The sequence below is a fragment of the Sapajus apella genome, unplaced genomic scaffold (assembly GCF_009761245.1).
Source record: "Sapajus apella isolate SASKATOON/1434 unplaced genomic scaffold, GSC_monkey_1.0 scaffold39, whole genome shotgun sequence".
Lineage (NCBI taxonomy): Eukaryota > Metazoa > Chordata > Mammalia > Primates > Cebidae > Sapajus > Sapajus apella.
Genome location: NW_022436979.1, coordinates 9781139 through 9806761, shown reverse-complemented (window position 1 = coordinate 9806761; position 25623 = coordinate 9781139). Strand labels below are relative to the sequence as shown.

The 25623-nt window shown below is 33.5% G+C and overlaps 1 protein-coding gene and 1 non-coding gene across 8 annotated transcripts in view; both read right to left on the bottom strand.

The window, feature by feature from the left end:
• Positions 1 to 25623, bottom strand: part of WDR17 (WD repeat domain 17) — a 120062-nt gene that overhangs the window by 80149 nt on the left and 14290 nt on the right. For 3 of the 7 annotated variants that reach the window (XM_032298692.1, XM_032298698.1, XM_032298694.1), the window contains exon 1: positions 6915 to 7147. The exons of 2 other annotated variants lie outside the window; for them this stretch is intronic. In XM_032298692.1, coding sequence (XP_032154583.1) covers positions 6915 to 6980 — 66 coding nt within the window. In that variant the 5' untranslated portion in view covers positions 6981 to 7147. Of the gene's footprint in view, positions 1 to 6914; positions 7148 to 25623 lie in introns of those variants that run through there. 2 more of the 7 variants (XM_032298693.1, XM_032298699.1) reach the window with 2 other exon arrangements.
• LOC116565326 lies at positions 4929 to 5055 on the bottom strand. Its single transcript, XR_004275386.1, has one exon. It is a non-coding gene; the product is annotated as a small nucleolar RNA SNORA51 (small nucleolar RNA).

Genomic DNA, 25623 nt, shown 5'->3' with positions numbered 1-25623 from the left:
AGAATATGTTTAGCTTTGTAAGAACCCATCAAACTGTCTTCCATAGGGTCTTGTCATTTTTGCATTCCTACCAGAAATGAGAGTTCCTGTTGCTCCACATCCTTGCCAGCATCTGGTGTTTGGATATTAGCCATTCTGATAGATGTGTAGTGATATCTAATTGATTTAATTTGCGATTCCCTAAAGAAAAATGATGTTGGACATCTTTTCATATGCTCACTGGTCATGTATATATATTCTTTAGTGAGGTATCTGTTCAGCTCTTTTCCCCATTTTAAAACCAGATTGTTCAATTTTCTAGTTATTGAGTTAGATGAATTCTTTGTATATTTTCGATAACAGATCTTTATCAGATGTGTGTTTTGCAAATATTTTCTCCCATTCTGTGGCTTGCCTTCTTATTCTGTTGATATTGTTAAAATTGAGGATTTTCATTTTAATGAAGTCCAGCTTATCATCAATGATTTCTTTCATAGAACATACCCTGTGTGTTGAATCTAAAATGTGCTAGCCAAACCCAGAGTCATTAAGGCTTTCTCTTATGTTATCCTCTACAAGTTTTGTAGTTTTGCATTTTACATGTAGTCCTATGCTCCATTTTGGGTTAATTTTTGTAAAATATATAAGGCCTGTATCTATATTCTTTTTTTAACATTGTATGTCCAGTTATTCCAGCCTTATTTGTTGAAAAGACTATTTTTGCTTTACTGTATTGCCTTTGCTCCTTTATCAAATATCAGTTGAGTATATTTATATATTTATGTAGGTCTGTTTCTGAGCTCTCTATTCTGTTCCATTGATCTATTTGTCCATCCTTTTGCAGATATCATGCTGTCTTTTTTGCTGGAGTTATACAGTAAGTCTTTAAGTTGGGTAGTGTTAGTTCTCCAACTTTGTTCTCCTTCAGTCTGTTCCTGCATGTTTCCTACTTTTACCATTAAAGCTATTATCAAGTTAATTGTAGTTTTAAAATTCTTTGTCTGATAATATCAACATTTCTGTCATATCTGACTCTGGTTCTGATGCTTTATCTGTCTCTTAAAACTGTATTTTTTTGCCTTTTTTTATCTTGTGAATTTCTGTGAGGTGCACATGATGAACTGTACAAAAGAAAGTGCTGTAAACAGGCCTTTAATAATGTAGTGGTAAGATGTGGGGGCAGAGTGAGCATTCTACAATCCTATGATTAGGTCTCAGTCATGTGCCCATGACCAGTGCCTCCCAGTCCCCCTAGCCCTGCTTAGGTGGGACAGGATGGCTGGAGGCAGCTGATGTTGGGTATTTTCCTTCTCCCATGTAGGTTAGGCTGTTATAAAACCCCAGAATGTTACACTGTGGTTAAATAAGTTCTCCTGAGGGCAGGTCTTAAGAAAAGAATGCCACAATCCTAAAAATTCATATAGAACCAAACAAGAGCCCAAATAGTCAATGCAATCCAAAGCCAAAGGAATAAAGCTGGAGGCACTGCATTAGATGACTTCAAATTATATTATAAGACCATGGTAACCAAAACAGCATGGTACTGGTATAAAAAAAATAGACATATAGATCAATGGAAGAGAATGGAGATTCTAGAAATAAGGCCACATACATACAGTGAACTGATCTTCAACAAAGTCAACAAGAACACAGAGTGGGGAAAGGACACCCTTTTTAATAAATAATGATGGAAAAATTAGACATCCATATAGAGGAGACTAAAACTAGAACCTTATCTCTCGCTATGTACAAAAAAAATCAAGATGTATTAAATAATTAAATGTAAGACCAGAAACTATAAAAATACTATAAGAAAACCTGGGAGAAACTCTTATGAACATTGGTCTAGGCAAGAATGTATGACTATGACCTCAAAAGCATAGACAACAAAAACTAAAGTAGACAAATAGGACTTAATTAAACTAAAGAGCTTCTGCACAAAGAAAGAAATAATCAACAGATGGAACAAACAACCTGCGGAATGGGAGAAATATCTGTGAACTATTCATCCAACAGTGACTAATATCCAGAATATACAAAGAAACCAAACAACTCAACAACAACAAAAATACAAAAATTCCCATTTAACAGTGGACAAAGCAAAGGCATGAGTAGATGTTTTTCAAAAGAAGACATAAAAATGGCCAAGAGGTATATGAAAAAATGCTCAACATCACTGATCATCAGAGAAATGCAAATTAAAACCACAATGAGATATAATCTTCCACCAGTCAGAATGTCTATTATTTAAAAGACAGAAATAATAGATTTCATTGAAGATGTGGCAAAAAGAGAATTCATACACTATTGGTTGTAATGTAAATGAATACAACTTCTATGGAAACCATTATGGAGATTTCACAAATAACTCAAATTGGAGCTATTATATGATCCAGTAATCCCAGCACTGTGTATCTACCTGAAGTAAAAAATCCTTACAGCAAAAACATCCCTGCACTCATCTCATATATTTATTACAGCACTATTTGCAAGAGCAAAGCTATGGAATCAACTGTCTATCAACAGATGATTGGATAACAAAAATGTAGTATAGGTACACAGTGGAATCTATTGAGCCATTAAAATCATGTATTTTGCAGCAATATGAATGGTTCTGAGGGTCATTATCTTAAGTGAAACAAACCACACACAGAGAGTCACATATCACATGTTGTCACTCATAAGTGGCTAGTAAGAGAATGTGTACACATGGGCGTAAAAGTGGAATGTTAGACAAGAGAGACTCCAAAGGGTGAGGGATTGGGAGCGGGTGGATGACGAGACACTACTGAATAGTACAATGTACGTTATGCAGGTGGTGGAAACCCTAAAAGCCCTGATTTGATCACTATCAATCTATACATGTAACAAAATTTTACTTGTACTCCATAATTTTATACAAATTATTTTAAAAGTTGGTTAAAATTAAAGAACAGAACTCTCTAGTGTAATTTAAGTGGTTTCTTTTCCCCTCCCCCTGCTGGAGCAAGAGGATATTCTTCTCTAACATTCACTGTGAGCACTAAGTTAGAGCTCTTGGAGGTAAAACACACAAAAGGTCCCCGGCCACCCCCATTACTGGGTTCCCCTGAAGTTTTTAACTCTCAGACTTGACCATACTGTGCTTCCATCAATTCATCAGTAACAGTTCAGATGTTCATACTCTGGCAGTTATTCCCAGGTTGGTTTCTGCTAACTGATTTCTGCTTTGGTAAGTTGTGATTTTCTGTAATTGCATTTCTATCTCTATAATTTTGAGAGCAGTGATTTCCCTTGTGCCCGTACTTCTCGGGTGGAGTTGTTCATTTTTCAACGTGTTCAACCTTTTTACTGGTTAAAATGGAGTAGCAACTTCTAAGCTGCTTATACACTGAACTAAAAACTAGCAGTTTCTCTGCTTATTTATTAAAAACAAAAATAAGCTTCTAAATTTATGCCAATATATTTTGACTTTTACTGAGTATATCTTGAATTATTATTTTTTAGTTTCCAAAATTAGATAATGCAAGCATTTCTATGTTGACATAAAATTTGGTGTCCTTTATTCTTACACAGCTTTTAGAGGTCTTACAATCCAACAACTTAAATCCTTTTAAAATTCAGAGTTGAAAAACTTGCTAAACCGGATATTAAAATAAATAGGACAAAATGACATAGCTATTTCAAAACAATATGATTCTGAATAAAATGTTAAAACTATATCATATATCACTGAATATATAAGTATCATTGCATTTAAAATCTGAATTATGTATTCAAGCAAATCCTAATATTTGAACTTCTACATTTTTTTTCAAAAGGACTAAAAAAGATATGTAATATTTATGCAGCCTTCATTAAAGTATATCTACAGTTGCCGAGGAGATGAAACAAAATGTCCAGAACCTTTTGTTGTCTTTGTAGTCACCATGAATTGTTACTCAATTCATGATTCTGCATTACCAAAGACAGAAAATGGTCCAGTGAAGGTCCATTTCAAAATATATATTTTTATTTTAAATATAAATCCTACAAAATATGTCACATGTAAAGGTGAATAAACATATTTAATTATGACAGGTCATATATTTTGGAAAAATATTTTACAAAGCCTTTATTATTCTTACTTTAGAATGTTTCATTAATATGCGAACCACTTAAGAATTTTCATGTCTATTTCAAAGATTTGTTCCTTCAGAAAATACAATTTTTTTTGGCTCAGAAACAACATACACACTTTGCCAATGAAGTACTAAACATTGTAGCTCACTGAATAATGCAGATTTATAATGGTTTCAGGAAGAAACCCTGAACATTGTGTCACCTCACACAGAATTGACAGCATCAGTAGCCTGGCAAATATAGCCCTTGCAATGATATTATTTTTATTTGTTTAACTGAAATTCTATTTTTGGTTTCAATCTCATACCATATGAAACACACATACACACAAAATAATCATACTAAATTTACTCTTAGGTTCAATAGGGAATAGATGATGAAGATGCTTTTTACAAAGTGAATAAAAACATGATAAAAATACATCTACATTAGTTTAGCACAGGTAATAAAGCTCACTTTAGAATATGTAAGATTATTATGATATGAAATAATCAGAACAAAATTTAATATATAGGTAAGACAGTTATCTGCCAAAAACAAAATTATTAAACTAAATTAAAATGAAGTTCAACTATATGTGTTGGTATAAACATACTCTTATGCCATAAATACTAATTATGTCAAAATACAGATGCCAACTTAGTGCTCTAAAGATCAAATTCATACTTGTATGTGATTTTTGAAACATTACATTTATAATTTACAATTTTTAACTCAAAAACACAACTTATCTCTTCTTGTGAACATTTAAAAAAACTTTAAAATCTGTTATGCTGAATGCTGATTATATATACTATATATGTATATACAAATAACATGAAAAATAGTGACTTGAATTTTTTTCAATTGTGTATTTCCCCATTCACAATACAAACCAGGCACAGGTCCTGGGCTGAACATGGGATAGGTTTATTCTACCTCCTCTTTCTATACCATTAGTGTAAGAACACAGTCTGTGGAAAGCACCAGGAGACCATAAGCTGGATTTTTGAAAGAAATTAAGGTCAATAGTCATGTGCCAATTTTTTTCATTTAGAATAGGATCTTTCATTTTCATCTACATAGGTACAAGAGCTGGTCAATACTCAAGCCAGAAGAAGCGGAAACTCACAATAATATTTTAGGATCAATCTATTTCTATATTTTAACAACAGCTACACTTTTAATATGTTTCAAAACCAGGCATTCATTTATAAAGGCTCATAGTGGTATAAAAGGCAAGAAGGGAAAGATTTTTAATTCTCATAATCTCCATGAGCTGCTCCAAAGTCATTTTAAAGGAAATACGTTTCATTAAAAAGTATTTTTCTTAAAATCTGTTCCCGTTCCCGCATATAATACAAATAAGGATACTGGCATTCTGGCATTGCATGTGTGTGTGTGTGTGTGTGTGTGTGTTAGTGTGTGTGTTTGTAAGTGGGGCTTGGAGTATTATTATTAAACTCATAAGCTGAAATATTTCCATCATTTCTACTTGAAGTTGAAATTCAGGATGGAACTCTCAACTCCTTTTCTGAAGAACGCTTTAGGATTTACAATATGAATATTATTCTCCAGAGTTAGATATTTGCTGGCTCCAGGGAATTTTACCAGCTTTTTTCACAACTTACAGAAAAAGTACCTGAAAAAAAAAAGCCACAAGGCTTTACACCGTTGGGAATTTATAATGAAAAATAAGCAAAATACTGAGGAAATATCTGTAATTAATGTGCTTAGGATGGGAAGCTCAAGAAAAAGAAAGAAAAATAAAGTACTGTATATCTTTGGCAGAATATGCCCTTGAATAACACTGGTGAAAAATCTAGTAAAACTGCACATCATCTGGCTTTTTTGTTCCACTAATTAATAAAATAAAAATACACAAATTATCTTTATTTAAGTAATCAAGAAATTTAAAAAGTGAAAACAATCAAAGATAAATCATATATTATTCTAAACCAAATCCACTTGACAAGGTACATTTTAAATAGTAATTTTTTCTACTACTGTAATAATAGGCTAGAATACTATTTTCAGGAAACTATGCAAATGTTGCCACACTAACAATGTAGTTTATTTTCAGACATAATTAACTGTCTAAAAATTTGTCAGATGCAACATGGCACTCTTCTTCAGAATTGTTTTCATTTCCTTTTAAAATATTTTTATAATAAATAGTATCAGTATACATTTATTTTCTGTTTCATTAAACGATTTTCTTTATGGGAAAGACTTGCTTGAAATTATTGCTATTTTCATACATTAATCTCATTATATAAAATGTTATTATATATTTAAAGGCTAAGATAATTTGAAAACATTATTGGCCAGGTGTGATGGCTCACACCTGTAATCCCAGCATTTTAGGAGGCTGAGGTGGGCGAATCACAAGGTCAGGAGTTCGAGACCTGTCTGGCCAAACCCTGTCTCGGGCATAGTGGTGGGCGCCTGTAATTCCAGCTACTTTGGAGGCTGAGACAGGAGAATCACTTGAACCTGGGAGGCAGAGGTTGCAGTAAGCTGAGATCACTCCACTGCACTCCAGACTGGGTGCCAGAGTGAGACTCTGTCTCAACAAACAAACAAACAAACAACAACAACAACAAAACACCATTATTAAGGACTCATCTGAAATTAGGATAGGTAAAATGCCCTTTCTTCAATATATAATTATAATTACCCTTATTATATTCTTATTTCTGCTTTAAAACTAGAAAATAAGTGTCTTATTCACTCTCAGAATTTGGCAATGTGAAAATGTCCACAGTATAAATGACATACAAATATAACTGTATGAGAAGCAAGGCAGAAAAAAAAATTGCAGGAAATCGTAATTACAAATAAATGTATCTTACTCTTTGTAGTCCTTCATACCAATCATCTTGCTCAAACCAATTTGAAATGTAAGTCATCCAAGCCATAGGGTGTTTCTACTTTAATCAAGGCAATTGGAAACTCAGCATCAGAATAGTCAGCACCTAAAGTAACAATAATGTGTTTCAACCAAACAAGATTTACCAAAATCTCCCTTGTGAAACAACACTCAGTACAAAAGACTAGAACTGCACAAATATTTCAGCTGAAGCATTTTTAAGTATTTACAATTAATAGTATCCGTTAAAAGAATGAAATAAAAGTCCATATTCAAATAAGAAAAAAATCAATAATAATGTTGTTGGATAGTACCAGAGAATGCTATATCAAATATTTTATTAACCTTTCTGTTTACATTCTTAAAAAAAAATCTTAGATTTAACTTTTGTAAGAAATAGAGCAATAATTTCTAAAAGTTACCAAGTTAAAAATAAGGAATCCATAAAAATTACAAAATAGGCTGCAGAAGATGAGACACATTTTCAACCTCAGGAACTGGAAGTAAAGTTAGAGATAGAAAGCTTCTAAGTTAAAAGGTATACAACGACAAAGCCAATCCTATAATATTTCTGTTTGCTTCCAGCCCCATACTTGAGAGTTAAATTATTTTACATTTAATTGCTATCCACCTAACTGCATCAAAAAGTTTAAAGACACCATTTAATACAGTGCTAATACATTCAACAGAGTCAAAATCACATGAATGTAATTTAATTTTAGTTTTACTCATTTTTAGAAGAAATTATTTGCTAGCCATGATGAGTAAGATATTTCTTGCTACACTGGAGAATATTTGGACTTCAAAATATCCTCTATAAAGTTAAGATGTTTAACCCAACATATGAAAGGTTGTAAGTGGTCTTTTCTTCAGCAAAGACAAAATAAAGGAAGGGAGGACAAAGGGATAAAGGATGGACAGAAGGAAGTGAGGAAAGAAAGAAGGAAGAGAAGAGAAAAAGAGAAAATGAGTGAAATGACGAAAAGAGAATTAAGCAACAAAAGAAAAGAAGGAAAGAGGGGAGTGGAGGGCGGAAGTGAGAATTACAGTTTTTGTAATTTGAATGTTTCATTATTAAATATCCAAAAAGTAAGATAGCTTTTGTTCTGGCATAGAAAGATACGCTTGTATGAAATATAACTATCACTGCAGCTAGTTGAGAACAGCTTTATCTCCACTGTAATTCCTTACTCTCCAGAAGTATGTTCCAAAATATCTGAGTGAAGCCTCAAGTCAAAACACTTGGGAATACGTTCTTGCACGTGCAAGAAGCTCCAGGATTGGCAAAATCTCTTGCTTAACTTGTCTACATTTCAATGACTTCATTGAATCTGTTACCTTGGCAATTCCACCCTGCCCTTTTAGTTTCCAGAAAGCCCCTTGTTTTGCTGATCTGCTCAGATTTTTAGTCGCCTGCCTTATCCTGTTCTCTGGATTTGTCCCCTCTCCATTGTTGTCTGTTTTGTCTATTGTTTATCATATTGTGATTTGCAGTTCTTTATCTAAGTCCTGCCATCAGCTTTTTTACTCTACTTTGAACTTGTATCTAGTACTGGCCCGACAACACTACCAACCTCATCTCTGCTTCAGTTATTCCAGTGTGTCTCCCATAATTCAACCTACAGGCCATACCAAGCTCCTAAACTCCATTTGGAGCTACGTGCTGATCTAGATCTCTCAGCCCTTTACCTGATAAACCTAATGTACCTCTTTCAAGTAAGGTTTTCCTTTCTACCACCCCAAATATTCTTTCTCTTTCATTCTCCATTTCAATGACTGTCATTATACTCAAGATAGTAACCTGAGATGAAAATATCAAGTTCTTTGATTCTTCCATCAACCTTATCTCCTCCTACTACTACATTTGATCACCAAGTCTTACCGAATTACTTTGGGAAAAGCGTCTTCAGAAGGCCCTTATCTTCATCACTAATGCCACTACTTTTAATGAAATCCTTCCTTGTGTCTTGTACAAACTAATGCAATAATTTACTTACTGTTCTCTGCTTTCAATGTAATTCCCAAATACATGTTGCTCTTCTATGCTTTCAAGACTTTTTGCCTTGAAGCTTTTAAATGTTTTGCCCAGGCTGCCCCTTTCACCTTTTCCTGAGTGGTGAGCACTTGCAAGTTTTTCAAGACTGAAATTAGATATCTCTTTTAAAGACTTTCTCGAATCCTCCAAATCTCTTGTCTGTGCTCCTTCATATCTAGATTTGTAGGTATTAGATAGTGATTATTTTTGTAGATATAAATTGTGAGTTCCCCAAAGGACCAAGCCTGAATCATCTTTGTATAGAAGATACAAAACGTGTGTTGAGTGAACTGACATATGCAGTGCTATGAAAGTTTGTCACCTAGTGGCAGTTCACATGAACTGAAGGCACATGTCTCAACTGAAACTTGAGAAGATTTAAGGAAATGTATCTAAATCTAAATGAAATGGGATTACTATCCAATTCCTTGTAGGGAAGTAGCTAAACAAAATCACTTAATAAATTGTTTTTGGTGTTTTTTTAAGAGTAAAATAAAACTTGAATTAGTAAAAGTACTTTGTAATCATGTCGCCACCAAGTGTGTCTTTATTATACTATATTAAAAATCTAGTGTGAATAAAATACCTTATTTATAGAGCATATAATAGTTATTTCTTGTGTCCTGATACTTTTCCATGAGCACTGTTTATTATATTTGCAAGGAATAATAAAAGCTGGATATTTCACATTGTGTAATCTCAGATTAAATGTTATCTTCCATAAAAAATATTTTTTTTTGTTGTACTCCAGGTATTTTGATTAAATGAAAGTAGATGGGATCTGGTTCATTTAGTATAAGAATGGTAAATAGGTTTTAACTCTCACCCCTCCCTGGGGTGCAAAGTTGAAACCTTTAGCTGACCTCAGAGGGGAGGCATGTCATCATCACTCAGACATAACTGAGATAAAAAAGAAGAAAGTTTTGAGGAAATTTATTACATATCTTCACATCTCTGTATCTAGGTCCATGGGTCTAATTACATGGATATTTCATTTAAATCGCCCATTTGACTTACTTTAGTCAGAAAATTCTTACTACCTATTAAAATTAGTGATGAAGGAAATGACAAAAATCAAATATTATATATCACTATGTAAAATAAAATAAGTAATGAAGTAGTTTTCACCATCAGAAAACTTATTGCAGGCATTGAACAGCCAAGCACACAAATAGTTTGTGGTCTGGGTATTGGTCCTGATTTTTTTATACCCCTCTCTGCATTAATGTCTTTGCCATAGCTCATCACAGCCATCCTTTGTATCCCTGCCTGTTGTCTTTAAATTTGCTACGTAATTTGCTGTGCCCAGTGATATGTGGGCAGAAGTCACGGTTTTCCAGTTCCAAGCCCTGAATGGATGGCTCATTTCCATTCACAACCTTATGCTTCTAACATCAACATGAGAAGAACACTCCATAGCTACACCACTGATCAAGAAGCATAAGAGACACATGCAACAGTGCGCCCCCAGACAAATCAAAAACCTCCAGTGAGAAGCAGAGTCACTCAGCACAGCCAAAGTTAAGTCAGTAAAACACCAGTACAATCAGAGTCCACCCTCTGCCTTGGCAGCAGATTGGTTCCAGGGCCCCACAGACATCAAAATCCTCTGATGCTCAAATCGGTTACATAAAAAAGCATAGTAATTGCAAAAAACCTATGAGCAACCTCCCATATACTTAAAATCATCTGTAGATTACTTGTAATACCTAATACAGTATAAATTCTATGTAAATAGTTATGTTATTTTTATTTAGATTTTTAATTTTTATGAGTACATGGTAGGTGCATATATTTATGGGGTACATGTGATGCTTTGATTCAGGCATACAATGTATAATAACTGTATCAGGGTAATTGGGATAGCCATCACCTCAAGCATTTGTCATTTTACTCTTTTAGTTATTTTGAAATATAAAATAAGTTATTGTTAACTGTAATCACCCTGTTGTGCTATCAAATACTAGGTCTTATTCATTCTATCTAACTATGCTTTTAACCCATTAACCATTCCCACTTTTTCCCTCCTTCCTTGCTATCCTTCTCAGTCTGTCTCTGGTAACCAACATTCTACTTTCTAATTCCAGGAGCTCAATTGTTTTCATTGTTAGCTCCCACAAATAAGTGAGAACATGTGACACTTGTCTTTCTGTGCCTGTCTTTTTCCATTTAACATGATGTCCTCTAGTTCCATCCATGTTGTTGCAAATGAGAGGATGTTTCTTTTTTATGGCTGAATAGTACTCCATCGTGCACACGTACCACATTTTCTTTATCTATTCATCTGTTGACAGACACTTAGGTTGCTTCCAAATCTTGGCTATAGTGAATAGTGCTGCAATAATAAATAGGAGTGCAGATATCTCTTCAATAGACTGACCTCCTTTATTTTGTGTATATACTTAGGGATTGCTGGATCATATGGTAGTTCATTTTTTTTTCTTTTTTACAGTCATTATTTATTTATCTATTTATTTATTTTTTGAGATAGAGTCTCGCTCTGTCACCCAAGCTGGAGTACAGTGGTGCAATTATGGTTCACTGCAACCTCTACCTCCTGGGTTCAAGTAATTCTCATATATCAGCCACTCAAGTAGTTGGGATTACAGGAGTGTGCCACCACGCTCAGCTAATTTTTCTATTTCTTTTTTTTATAGAGACATGGTTTCCCCATGTTTTCCCTGCTGGTCTTGAACTCCTGGCCTCAAGTGATTCAGCTGCCTCGGCCTCCCAAAGTGCTGGGATTCCAGGCGTGAGCCACCACCCAGCCGTGATTGTTCTATTTTTAGTTTGTTGAGGAACCTCTATGCTGCTCTCCAGAGTGGTTGTACTAATTTACATTACTATCAACAGTGTACAATAATTTCCCTTTCTCCACATCCTCACCAGAATTTGTTATTGTCTGTCTTTTGGGTATAAGCCATTTTAACCGGGGTGAGGTGATATTTGCTTTGTGGTTTTTATTTGCATTTCTCTGATTAATGACAATGAGAATGTTTTTCATATACCTATTGGCCATTTTATGTCTTCTTTTGAGAAATGTCTACTCAGGTCTTTTGTCCATCTGTAATTAGATTACTATAATTTTTATTGACTTGGTTGAGCTCCTTATAAATTCTGATTATTAATCCCTTGTCATATGGGTAGTACTTGCAAATATTTTCTCCCATTCTGTGGGTTGTGTTTTCACTTTGTTGATTGTTTTCTTTGCTGTGTAGAAGATTTTTAACTTGATGTGATCCCATTTGCCTATTTTTATTTTGGCTGCCTGTGCTTTTGAGGTATTTCTTTTTTTTTTTTTTTTCATCTTCTTTCTTTATTTTTTTTTTATTGCATTTTAGGTTTTGGGGTACATGTGAAGAACATGCAAGATTGTTGCATAGGTACACACATGGCAGTGTGATTTGCTGCCTTCCTCCCCTTCACCTATATCTGGCATTTCTCCCCATGCTATCTCTCCCCACCTCCCCACCCCCCATCCCTCCCCCATTTCCCCCCAACAGACCCCAGTGTGTAGTGCTCCCCTCCCTGTGTCCATGTGTTCTCATTGTTCAACACCCGCCTATGAGTGAGAACATGCAGTGTTTGATTTTCTGCTCTTGTGTCCTTTGTAGGGACATGGATGAACCTGGAAACCATCATTCTCAGCAAACTGACACAAGAGCTTTTGAGGTATTTCTAAAGGAATTTTTACCCAGATCAATGTCCTGGAGAATATCTCCAAAATTTCCTTTTCGTAGTTTCATAGTTTCAGGTCTTAGATTTAAGTCTAATCCATTTTGGTTTGATTTTTGTCTCTGGAGAGAGATGGGAGTCTAGTTTCAATCTTGTGTATATGAACATCCAATTTTCGCAGAACTATTTGTTGAAGACCTGTCCTTTTCACAAGATATGTTCTCAGTATCTTTGTCAAAAACAAGTTCACTGTATATGTACGGGTTTATTTCTGGGTTCTTTATGCTGTTCCATTTATCTATTTGTCTGTTTTTATTCCAGTACCATGCTGTTTTGGTTACTTTATCTATGCAGTATAATTTAAAGTCAGGAAATGATGTCATATCTTTATTTTTTTCACTAGATGACTTTTGGCTATTCTGGGTCTTTTGCGGTTCCATATAAATTTCAGGATTATGTTTTCTATTTCTGTGAAGAATGCTATTGGTATTTTCATTGGGAATACACTGAATGTATAGATTGTTTGCGGTAGTATAGACATTTTAATAATATTGAATCTTCCAATCCATGAACATGGAAGATCTTTCAACTTTGTGTCCTCTTCAGAGTCATCAATGTTTTAAAGTTTTCCTTATAGAACTCATTCATTTCTTTGGTTAAGTTTATTCCCAAGTATTTTTTTTTATTTGTAGCTATTAAAAATGGGATTATATTCTTGATTTATTTTCTTTTTTTATTTTTTGAGACACCATTTCACTAAATCACCCAGGCTGGAGTGCAGTGGCACAATCTTGGCTCACTGCAACCTCTGCCTCCCAAGTTCAAGAGAGTCTCGTGCCTCAACCTCCCAAGTATCTGGGACCACAGGGATGCACCACCACACTTGGCTAATTTTTGTATTTTTAGTAGAGACGGCATTTTGCCATGCTGGCCAGCCACTGTGCTCAGCCTTGATTTCTTTATCTGATTGTTCACTGTTGTCCTATAGAAATGCTGCTTATTTTTGTATATTGATTTTGCATTCTGCAACTTATTGAATTTATCAGTTTTAATATTATTTTTTTTGGTGGAGTCTTTAGGTTTTTCTAAATATAAAGTCATATCCTCTGCAAACAAGGATAATTTGATTTCTTTTGTTCCAACTTGGATGCCCTTTATCTCTTTCTCCTGTCTGATTCCTCTAGCCAGGATTTCCAAAACTATGTTGAATAACAATGGTGAAAGTGAGCATCCTTGTCTTGTTCCAGATCTTGAGGAAAGGCTTTCAGTTTTTTCCCATTCAGTATGTATATGACTTTCATTGTGTTGTGGTATGTTCCTTCTACACCCAGTTTTTTTTTTTGAGGTTTTTATCATGAAGGAATGATGAATTTTCCAAATGTTTTTTCAGCATTAATTGAAATGATCGTATGGTTTCTGTCCTTCATCCTCTTGGCATGATGTATAATTTGATTTGTGTATGTCAAACCATCCTTAGAACCCTGGGATAAATCCCATTTGGTCATGATTAATGATCTTTTTTTAATATGCTGTTGTAGTCAGTTTGCTAGTATTTTGTTGAATATTTTTGCATTAATATTCATCAGAAATACTGGCCTTCAATTTTCTTTTTCTGTTGTTGTGTCTTTGTCTGGTTTTGGTATTAGGATAATACTGGCCTCACAGCATGGGTTTGAAAGTATTCTCTCCTTCTCCATTTTATAGAATAATTTGAGTAAATTTGGTTTAGTTCTTCATTAAATGTTTGGTAAAATTCAGCAGTAAAGCCATTGTATCCTGGGTTTTCCTCTGATGGGAACAGTTTTATTACCAGTTTGATCTCATTGCTTGGTATTGGTCTGTTATAGTTTTGGATTTCTTCATGGTTCAATCTCTGTAGGCTGTATGTGTCTAGAAATTTATTTCTTTTAGGTTTTCTAATTTATTGGCATATAATTGCTAATAGTAGTCTTTAATGATCCTTTGAATCTCTGTAGTATCAGTTGTAATGTCTTTTTTTTTTTCATCTCTGAATTAATTTATTTAGGTCTTTTTTATTAGTCTTGCTTAAGGTTTGCCACTTTTATCTTTTCTGAAAACCAACTTTTCACTTCATTGATCTTTAGTATTTGTTTCAATATCATTTATTTCTGCTCTGATATTTATTTCTTCTACTAATTCTGGGTTAGGTTTGCTTTTGCTTTTATAGTTCTTTAAGATGCATCATTAGTTTGCTTATTTCAAGTTTTTCTACTTTTTTTGATGTAGGTATTTATTGCTGTAAATGTTTCTTTTAATACTGCTTTCGATATATCCCACAGGTTTGGGTATGTTGTGTTTCCGTTTTCATTTGTCTCAAAACATTTTCAATGTATTTAATTTATCCATTGACCCACTGGTCATTCAGGAGCATACTGTTTAATTTCCACATGTTTGTATAGTTTCCAGAATTCTTCTTGTTACTAATTTCTAGTTTTATTCCATTGTGGTCAGAGAAGATATTTCATATGATTTCAACTTTTTTGAATTTTTTAAGACATTTTGTGGCCTAACATATGGTCTACGCTTACAAATGATGCATGTGTTGGGGAGAAAAATATGTATTCTGCAGCTGTTAGATAAAACGTTCTGTAAATATCTATTAGAAAATATATAGGAAGGTAACATTAAATTATCAGCATTTAATAAAATAATGACCAGGAAGGCAAAAATACAGAAATTCAGAGTTATGCTTGTTTCCACTTATACGTAAAGTGGAACATCTTCACTTCCAGGAACAATGGAGAAGGAGTAAAAGCAAACCTCATTTTCCTCTGAGGAGGGATAGAAAACTCTCCTTTCTGACCCTAGGAACCAGGCAAAGATCACCAGTTCTAGGAAAAGGGAAGAAGCAAAAGCTATCATCCCCTAGGGAACAGGCTGGGAAAAATCTCAGTTCTCAGTCCTGTCCAAAAAAGCATAGATCTGCCACTGGTTGAAGAAATGCAGAAAAACTCTTACTCAACATTCATATATATAACACTCGACACTCATACATACATCACTCAACACTCATATATCAAACAATCCACACTCACACACAAAGCAGAGACTGGCTGCCACAGAAGGGGGTTTAGGGGTAGAGGAAAGACCCACAAATCTTCCTTAAGAACAGACCCTCAAAAACTGGGGATCAAAATTGTAGTATAATACTACATTAGGATACTATAAAAAATTAGAATGAACTATGATGATGAAAAGTCAAACACAAAAGAATATATATTGCATGACTCCATTTATAGTAAGTTAAAATAAAATTAATTCTATGTTATTAGAAGTTATGAGGGAGATTTTTGGAGGGAAAATGGAAATTATAACTAAAAAGAGCCATGAGGGAGATTTTCAGGGAGTTGATAATGTTTATTTTATGCTAATTATGCTAATTAGTACATTTCGTTGCTATAAAACACAAGATTACAATTTCTGTTTTCAGGTATATAATTTAAATAAAAAGAAACTACATACTAAAAATCCACAGCAGTGCTTTCTAATACTAACAAAATTAAAAGGGGAAAAATACAGAAATGAACATACCCACATAAAGATACAGTGTAATTAGATTATATTTTCTAACTTCACTTGAGCAATTTCATTTCTTCTTTTTTACTTTTCCATTAGAGTTTTCTGCCCACCAACCTTAACCATCAATGTTTCAGCACACATCAGCTTAAATCTATCGCTGGTATATAGTACTAATTCTTCTCTAATCTGCAAGTATTGTTAGAAGCAATGTCAGGGAGAAGCAGATGAGGAAGGTAGACACAAAAAAATAAATAATCCCCATAATGCGGCAGGAATAAAAACAGAAGTCTTTTTAAATAAACTGAAGATGAAATAGATCAAGGATATGTGTTTGGGATCCAAAGAAGTACTAAAAGCAAATGTAATGACTTTGCTATAATCATCTCAGCCTGTTCATGTCACATCTATAGCGGGTCCTCTGAGTCCTTAATTCTTCCTATTACCACAGAAAATGTGCACTTGAGCAGATCTCCACTATCTTGTTTTGAAGGCCTGAAGAAATCTACATAGAAGAATATTTCTCATTCAGTGTTTCATACTTTAATCAGACATTCCAAGCTCACCTTTTAACAACAAGAAAAAACAGTGCAGCTGACAACATTCTCCAATTATCAGTGATTCTAGTTTGAATTCTTTTTTAAAGAGGTAGGGTCTCACTATGTTGCCCAGGCTGGCCTCAAACTTTTGGGCTCAAGCAGTCCTCCCACTTCAGCCATTTAAATAGCTGGGATTACAAGCATGCATTATAGCATCCACAGTACCCTTCTGGCTGAGTTTGAAGCTTTTAGGTGACAAAGTATATAATACGCTTCTCTCTAGCTTAAGTCATATGCTATTTTTAATGTTCAGTAACAAATACAATAAAATAAAATGGTTGAAAAATGAAATATTTTCACCTGAAAATTGGAATATGTAAAAATAAATGCCAGGCATGGTGGCTCATATCTGTAATCCCAGTACTTTGGGAGGCCAAGGAGGGCAGGTCACTTGAGGCCAAGAGTTTGAGACCAGCTTGGTCAACATGGTGAAACTCTGTCTCTACTAAAAATATAAAAATTAGCTGGGCATGGTAATGCACACCTGTAGTCCCAGCTACTCAGGAGGCTGAGGCACGAGAATTGCTTGAACCCAGAAGGCAGAGGTTGCAGTGAGGCAAGATCATGCCACTGTGTCCAACCTGGGTGACACAGATTCTGTTTCAAAAAAAAATAATTAATTAATTAATTAAAATAAAAATAGAATGAATACTATAAAACTGAAAAACACAGTAGCTGAAATTTAGATCTTAATGGATGAGTTAATTAATTGCCTGGATAAGCAAAATCAATGCATAAAGAAAAAGAGAAATAGAACAAAGCATAAGAGAGAGATAAGGTATGCTGAAAAGTTAAACATGTATGTAAGAGTAGTATAAGAATGAGAGGAAAGGATAATATAGTGGAACCAATAATCAGAGAGATAAAAAATGATAAATTTCTGAAACTGATTTAAAAACTAAAGATTTCCAAAGCTCACCAACCTCCAAGCAGGATAAGTTAAAGTGATTCCTTACCTATACACATCACACTAAAATGCCAAAAAACACAAAAAGAAAATTTTAAATTTTAAGAATGATCACGTTACAGTCAAAGATCAACAGAAATAATGAAAGTCAGAATATAATGAAATGTCATTTTAAAGTGCTAAAGATAACTAAAATCTCAGTAAAGATATGATTTAAAAATTGAAGAATGTGAACATTTTCATTGTAAGTTTTCATACAAACAAAACTAGAAAATTCATTGCTGGTAGACCTGTTCTAGAAAAAAAAATTAAGGGATTTCTTTGGGCAAAAGAAAAAGAAACATGAAAACGTTAGAGATAATGAAGATCATCAGAAAGGGATAATATGTAGTTAAATATAAATGAATATTAACTATACAAAACAATCACTGTAATGTCTTATGGAATTTAAAATACTTGTAGCACTAAATTATATGAAACAGTAACACAAAAGACAGCAGGATAAATGGAGTTAGTATTAGTAAAGAAGAGATAAAAGTAAACATTTGTAATAAATTATGATCAATCAAATTGACATGCTGGAATCTCTAGGGTAATTACAAAGAGGAATAGTAAATAAACATACTATTAACAAGTTAATTGAAGGAAAGCATAATTAATTAAAAATCATACATGAGAAAATAAAAATTGTAAATGAGAAAAAGTTTATATACATAAATCAGATTATAACTATAATATAATTATATAATTATATAATTAAATTATAGTATTAATTTAAAATTTTAATATCAATTAAACATTAATCAATATTAATTAATATTAATTAATGTAATATTAAAATTATATTAATCACATAAATTTAATTATATAATTAAATCAAATTATAATTATGCCATATAACTATACAATAAATGAGAAATTGAAGTTACAAATCAAAATAAAATTAGAGTCTACATTAAAAAATTCAATTGTATGCTCTTTACCTGGAACACACTTTAATTAAAGGTTTCAGAATAGTTGAAAGTCAAAGATCAGGAAATGATAAACTATACAAATATTAATCAAAAGAAAGATGTTGTATAAATCAAATATAAAACAGATTTTAATACAAGAAATATTATCAAAGAGAGAGGAACACTGCTTAAGGATAAAGGGGTCAATGAGACTGTAATATATGACAATCCTAAAACTGTCTGCATCCAAATAACATATATAGTTTTCAATTATATAAAGCAAGAATGACACAATTAAAAAAGAAATATGCAAATGCATAATCATAATGGGAGATTTTAAGTAACAAATCTCAATAGGTGATGGAATAAATAGATAAAATCCCATAGGATCTGAACAACATACAGAAAAGGGCTCAATTCACATATATACGACACTTTACCCAATAACGATAAAATACACATTCTTCTCAAATAAACGTGGAATATTTACAAAAATAAACCATGCACAGAACCATACAAAAATTTAGCCAAATTTTAAAACACTGAAATTATTCATAATTTATTTTTAAATGAGGATAGAAGTCTGAAATCAATAAATAAAACAACAAAACCCTCAACTATCTAGAAATTAAAGAATACATTTCTAAACTATCTTGGAATCAGAAAAAAATAAAAATGGAAGTTAGAAAATATTTAGCACTAAGCAACAAAGTCTAAACACATGGAAATTTGTGAGTTGCCGCTAGATCAATGCTTGAGTTGGAGAGGATTATAGCATTAATTATATTATATTTTTTTCTAATAGAAAAGAAGGAAAAGAAATCAAAGATTTAAATTTCTATCTTTAAAAACTGGAAAAAGAAAAGCAAATTAAGCCCCAAAAAATGTAGAAAAGGAAATCCTTCCAAAAAGAGGAGAAAGCAATGAAATAGTTTATAAACATATGATAGAGGAAATCAACTAAAACCAAACACTGGTTCCTTTAGATCAACTTGCAAAGGATTGATTTAAAAAAATAGAGAAAAAATACAAATATCCATATCAAATCCATATAAGGAATAAAAAAAGGCATCACTATAGAAGTTACTGAGATAAAAAAAATAAAAATACTATACCTATCTTTACACCAATATATTGGATAACCTTGATGAATGGACACATTCTTCAAAAAGAAATACAAGTTATCAAAGTTGATAGAAAAATGAGAAAATCTATTTATCCTGAATATGAATATAAGTCTACATGTGACTCTTTTCCCACACACAGTCTTCCAGGCCCATATCATTTCACTGAATAATTCTTTAAAATATTTCAAGAAGAAATGGTACACAAACTCTTTGAGAATATAGTAAAAGGAATCACTTCTCACTTCTTTATATCCTCCCCAAACCTGAAAGACATATAAGAAGGGAAACTACAGAGCAACATCTCTCATAAATTAAGCATAAAAATCTTAAATAAAAAAGTAAAGATACATTGAGTTAATGAATTAGAAGATTTAATGTTTTCAAGATGTAAATCTCTCAAAATTAATCTATAGATATTTCAGTCCCAATCAAAATCCCAGCAGATTTTTTATATGAAAAGTGACAAGCTAATTCTAAAATCCATATGACAATGTAAACACCCAGGAATAGCCAAGGCAGTCTTGAAAAAGGCTGAGGTTTGATACGAACAGGTGAATGTTTATACTTCCTATTATAAAGCTGTTGTAATGAAGACGGGTGGTATCGATGCAAAGATACACAAACTGACTAATGGAACAGCAAGAGCCCGGGATCGATTTCTCCATATACCGTTAAGTGATTTATGGTGAAGATGATAATCCAATGGGGCAAAGAATAGACCTTTTAGTAAATGATTCTGCATAATTGAATACCCTCATGGAAATATAGAGAGAGATATAGATATCTTGACACTAAGCTAACATAATTTAAAAAAGAGAGAGCAATTGGAAATGTAAATACATACAGTAAAATATTAAAGCTTTAAAAGAAAACTAATGATAGTATCTTGTCTTGAGGATAGGAAAAGACTCATTAAATAGGACATAAAAATGCCAATCACAAGGGAAAAAAACTGACATGTAGGACAATGTTACGGTTACAAATTTATTGCTAGACTTTGGATATTGATCCTCTCTCAAAGCTAATGTTGAAATTTGGTCACAATGTTAGAGGTGTGATGGAGGTAATGGAAAGGCGTTTGTGTCATGGGGACAGTTCTCTTACGAATAGATTAATGCCTTCTCTCAGGAAAGGGGTGAGTTCTCACTCTAGTTCCCAGGAAAGCTGGTTGTTAAAAAGATCCTGGTACCTCCCAGCTCCTTGCTGTCTTTCTCGCTGTGTGTCCTTTGCACACACAAGCTCCCTTTCACCTTCCATCATGAGTGGAGGCAGCCTGAGGCCGTAACCAAATGCTCAATCTTGAACTTTTCCAGACATTAGAATCATAAGCTTAATAAACCTTTATTCTTTATAGATTACTCAGCCTTGAGGATTCCTTTATAGCAACACAAAACAGACTAAGACACTTATATTCTTCAAGACATCATTAAAAGAGCGAAAAGCAAGACAGAAAATGTTTATAGTACCTATCTTCAACCCAAAAAGGACACTTACAGCCCAAACAAACAAACAAATAAATTTAAAAAACCAGACTGGCAAACCAATAGAAAAATGGACAAAAGGGAAGACAAACTCAGAACCTGGATCATCCAAATGATGATCAATAACTAGCTCAATAACACTAGTCATAAGGAAAATACAAAGTAAAACTGCAAAGAGACTCTGCTACACTCCCAACAGAAGGGCTAAAATGCACAATACCACAGACTGGCAACAATGCAGAGTAACTGAAACTCATATACTTCTCAGGAAAATGTAACCACTGTGGACAACTCATTGGCTGAATCCTCTAACGCCGAACAAATACATACCCTATACCAGCATTTCCACTCCTAAGTGTAGAACCAAGAGCAACAGGTAATGTTCACCAAAAGACATGTATTAGAATATTCACAGCATTTCTATTTATCATAGCACCTAAGTATATAAACAGCTTAAATATATGCTAATAGTACAATGATAAATAACAGTATATTCATACTGTGTGGAAAAGTTTATAATAATGAGAATAAATGAAAAAGTGACAACTACATGCAACCCTATGGATGAAACTCACAAATAGTGAAAGAAACCAGATATAAAAATAATATTGTATCCCGTGACTATAAAACACACAAATGGACAATATTCATCTATTCTGCAAGTGGTCAGGATAGTTACCACTATCCTTGGTGGGGTAGTGGGTATTGATAATGTTCTGTCTATGCTTAAAAAACAATAAACAAAACCTAAGGGAAGAATTGACTCTGGATCATATATTTGTGTAGTATGAATCATAATCATCACAGTCAATGAGTTCTTTTTCTTTTTTTGAGATGGAGTCTCACTCTGTCACCCAGGCTGGAGTGCAGTGGCGTCTTCTCAGCTCTCTGCAACCTCCGCCTCCCGGGTTCCAGCAATTCTCTTGCCTCAACTTCCTGAGTAACTGGGACAACAGGCATGCACCACCGCGCCTGGCTAACTATATTTTTAGTAGAGATGGGGTTTAACCATATTGGCCAGGCTGATCTTGAACTCCTGACCTCGTGATCTGCCTCCCTCGGCCTCCCAAAGAGCTGGAATTATAGAAATAAGCCACCGCACCTGGCCCAAGTTCTTTTTAATGAATTACTCAGCCCTGATCTCCTGAAAATTTAACTAAAATTCCTAGCCAAAATCCCTAATTGTTCTAGTCTAAACATCAAAAAATGGCTTGCATTTTTAAAATAATGTAATATAACAAGTCTAAAATGTCCAGCAGTTTTTGGCGTAAAAAATAGATTTCCAAGTTAATTGCTATTTAATATACTTTGGTTTTCTAAGAAAATCTACTTTGAGCAGTTTCTTAAATACACTTTATTTCTAAGAAATATAAATGCAATCTGTATCAAAATTCAAATAAAAACATTTTACTCTTTTATCAAAGTGGCTTGATGCAGAAAAAATATAATAAGCTGTTCAAAAGTATGTATATTTTTGGATAAGCTATATTTCCCCGTCTAAAATTCATCTTCATCTTTGCTATTTCCTAAGACTTAGAGTAAATAAATTAAAAATATCCCATCAAAAGCATTTTGTAAAATGCAGATTAATCTAACATTGGAGAAAATACTTTTTAAAATAGCAGCTTACTTAAACACTATATTTCCACAAATTTTTAAAAATGAAAAGCATTAGGATTTATTGTTTGCATGTTCAGCTCGCCGTTTTCCTTACACTTGGAAATTGGAAAGGAAGGCTGACATCTTAGCAGATATCTTGGATTATAAGGACAAGGATGATACCAAAGAATAGTAGAGCAGAAACTGAAAGATGTCTCAACCCTGGAAAACATGGACTTTTAAACCACTATTATGTTGCTTTTCTTGGTTATGCAGCCAAATCTCAGGTTGACTCTTAGATTGCCTAATTTCAAATCATATTTTAGAAACTGGAATTCTCAATTAGTCAATAATGTCAATTACAGCCTTCTTAGTTTCTTGTCTTTAAATATCATGTTTCTTCACCCCATGCATACACGGTTATTAAAATTCAGTCATTAATGTTTACAGTAATACAATAAGCAGAATTGGTGTCATTTTGCCTCACCAAATATATTATTTGCCTATGTATCTACCTCACTAATATCACATATTACTTAGTGAAAAAAATTAATCCATATATATCTGTTGCATCATTTTATTTCATTCATTCTGGCAAATAGTATGATCATGGCCAGGAACTAAAGCCAGTTACTAAAGATAAAAAGATAAACAAGAAGTAAACAAAGAAGGAAAAAAGCTCCTTTAAGAAACTCACAGCAGAAGAGCTAGACACACAGCAGACATATATGTTGTCTATCAACCAACAACCATTCTCACTTGTCTCTTCCTGCCAACAGAGCCCCACATTCTTTTGGTACAGGTGGAATTACATTGATCTCAGGGAGGAAAAGCTGTTTACCTATGCCTAGGAGGAGAATGATGATTGGTCTATGCTAGTCACAGTCATTTCATCATCCTCGGACCATTAGAGGCCTAGGTGTGGGCATCCAATCCAGCTTCAGCTAATGAGATACAAGTGGAAATCTATGGTGTTAATTCTCCTGCCCTTCTGACCTGAACATTGATGTGATGCTGTTACTGCTGCAGCTGTCTTGCACTCCCAAAGGAAAGGCCAAGAAAACTGCAGAAATACTATAATTCTAACATTATTGTTGTACCATCTTCAGGCATCTTGTCATATGAAAGTCTGTTTCAGTTACTTATTGTTTGTTATTTGCACTTGACTTCATTTCTACTGGACACAAATAAATGTACACAACAATATGCAATAGCTGCTGTAATAGAGAATGAACACATACTTAAACAGAAAGAAAAATTTGCCTAACTATAATTTAGATGTCCAAGAAGGGTGTATTTAAAGAAAAAAAAAATGGTGAGTTGGAACTTTGAGACAAATTATTTTTCTGTGCCTAAAGTATAATGGTACATAAAGAGAAGTAGTGGAACATGAGAATGAACATATAGACAGAGACAGAATGATGGAAATTCATGTAGATCGTACGAATTGTGGATTTTACTTATCTATGATGGGGAATCTTTGAAACATTTTCAGGCTCATCACCTTCTCACTCATAGGCGAGTGTTGAACAATGGGAACACATGGACAAAGGGAGGGGAGCATCTCACACTGAGGTCTGTGGGATGGGGGGGAACCAGGAGAGGGTCAGCAGGTGGGGGTGGGGAGTTGGGAAGAGATAACATGGGAGGAAATGCCAGATATAGGTGATGGGGAGGAAGGCAGCAAACCACATTGACATGTATGTACCTATGCAACAATCCTGCATGTTCTTCACATGTACCCCAAAACCTAAAATGCAATTTTATATATATATATATAATTTCATATATATAAATATATAATTTATATATTTTATATATAATTATATATATAATACTATAATATATTATTATATATATAATTATATATAATAAATATATATATAATTTCATATATATAAATAAATATATAATTTCATATATATATATACACACACACACACATACATATATGAAGAAACATTTTCAACATGGTAATGATATTTTTAAATCACACAAAAATCATGTTTTGTGATTTACTAATATCATCCTGACACATTTTGAAAAGGCACAGGGTGGTGAAATACATATAAGAAGATGAGAAAGACGAGGGGCTGAAATAATAAAGTAACTGAAAGTAAGGGAGAGGGGGAACTTAAGGAAGATTTCAAGACGTCTGCCTGACTGATAAACTTAGCCCCATTTATTGGGAGAATTCAGTAGGAGCTCCAGGTCTGAAGTAAAGCTTTATTAAGAGATATTGAATGTAAAATGTCAGTGTGACATATAGGTGCAGATTCCTAAAATTAAAATACAGAGGTCTGGATAAGCATTTCATATAAAATTTTGAGCAACACCAATGTCTGATATACGTGTTAATAGTACAGGAAAGAAAAAAGGTGGCTGAAAAGACAATGAGCAAAGAGATACAATAAATAAAAATAATAGAGAAAATAATGCCGAATGTTGAAGGAGAACATTCTCAAGCAGGTTAAACATTTCAGACAGGCCAAGTAAAATTATGACTGAAATATTCATCCCACATTTGGGGATTCAGTAGCAAGCTGTTAATTAGCAAAAGTAGTAAAACTTCCACTAGTCAATTGTCAGTCCTCATTTTACTTGTTACTTTAGCAGCAGTAGTTGCCACTTTTCATCACGGTTGAATCCACCCTCTTGAATCATGTCTTTCACTTGCCTTTTAGGAAAGTGCTTTCTTTTGGTTCCCCCACTACTTCAGTGCCTTTTCCCCATTCTTCTTCTTCTTCTTCTTCACTCTCTCTCTCTCTTTTTTTTTTTT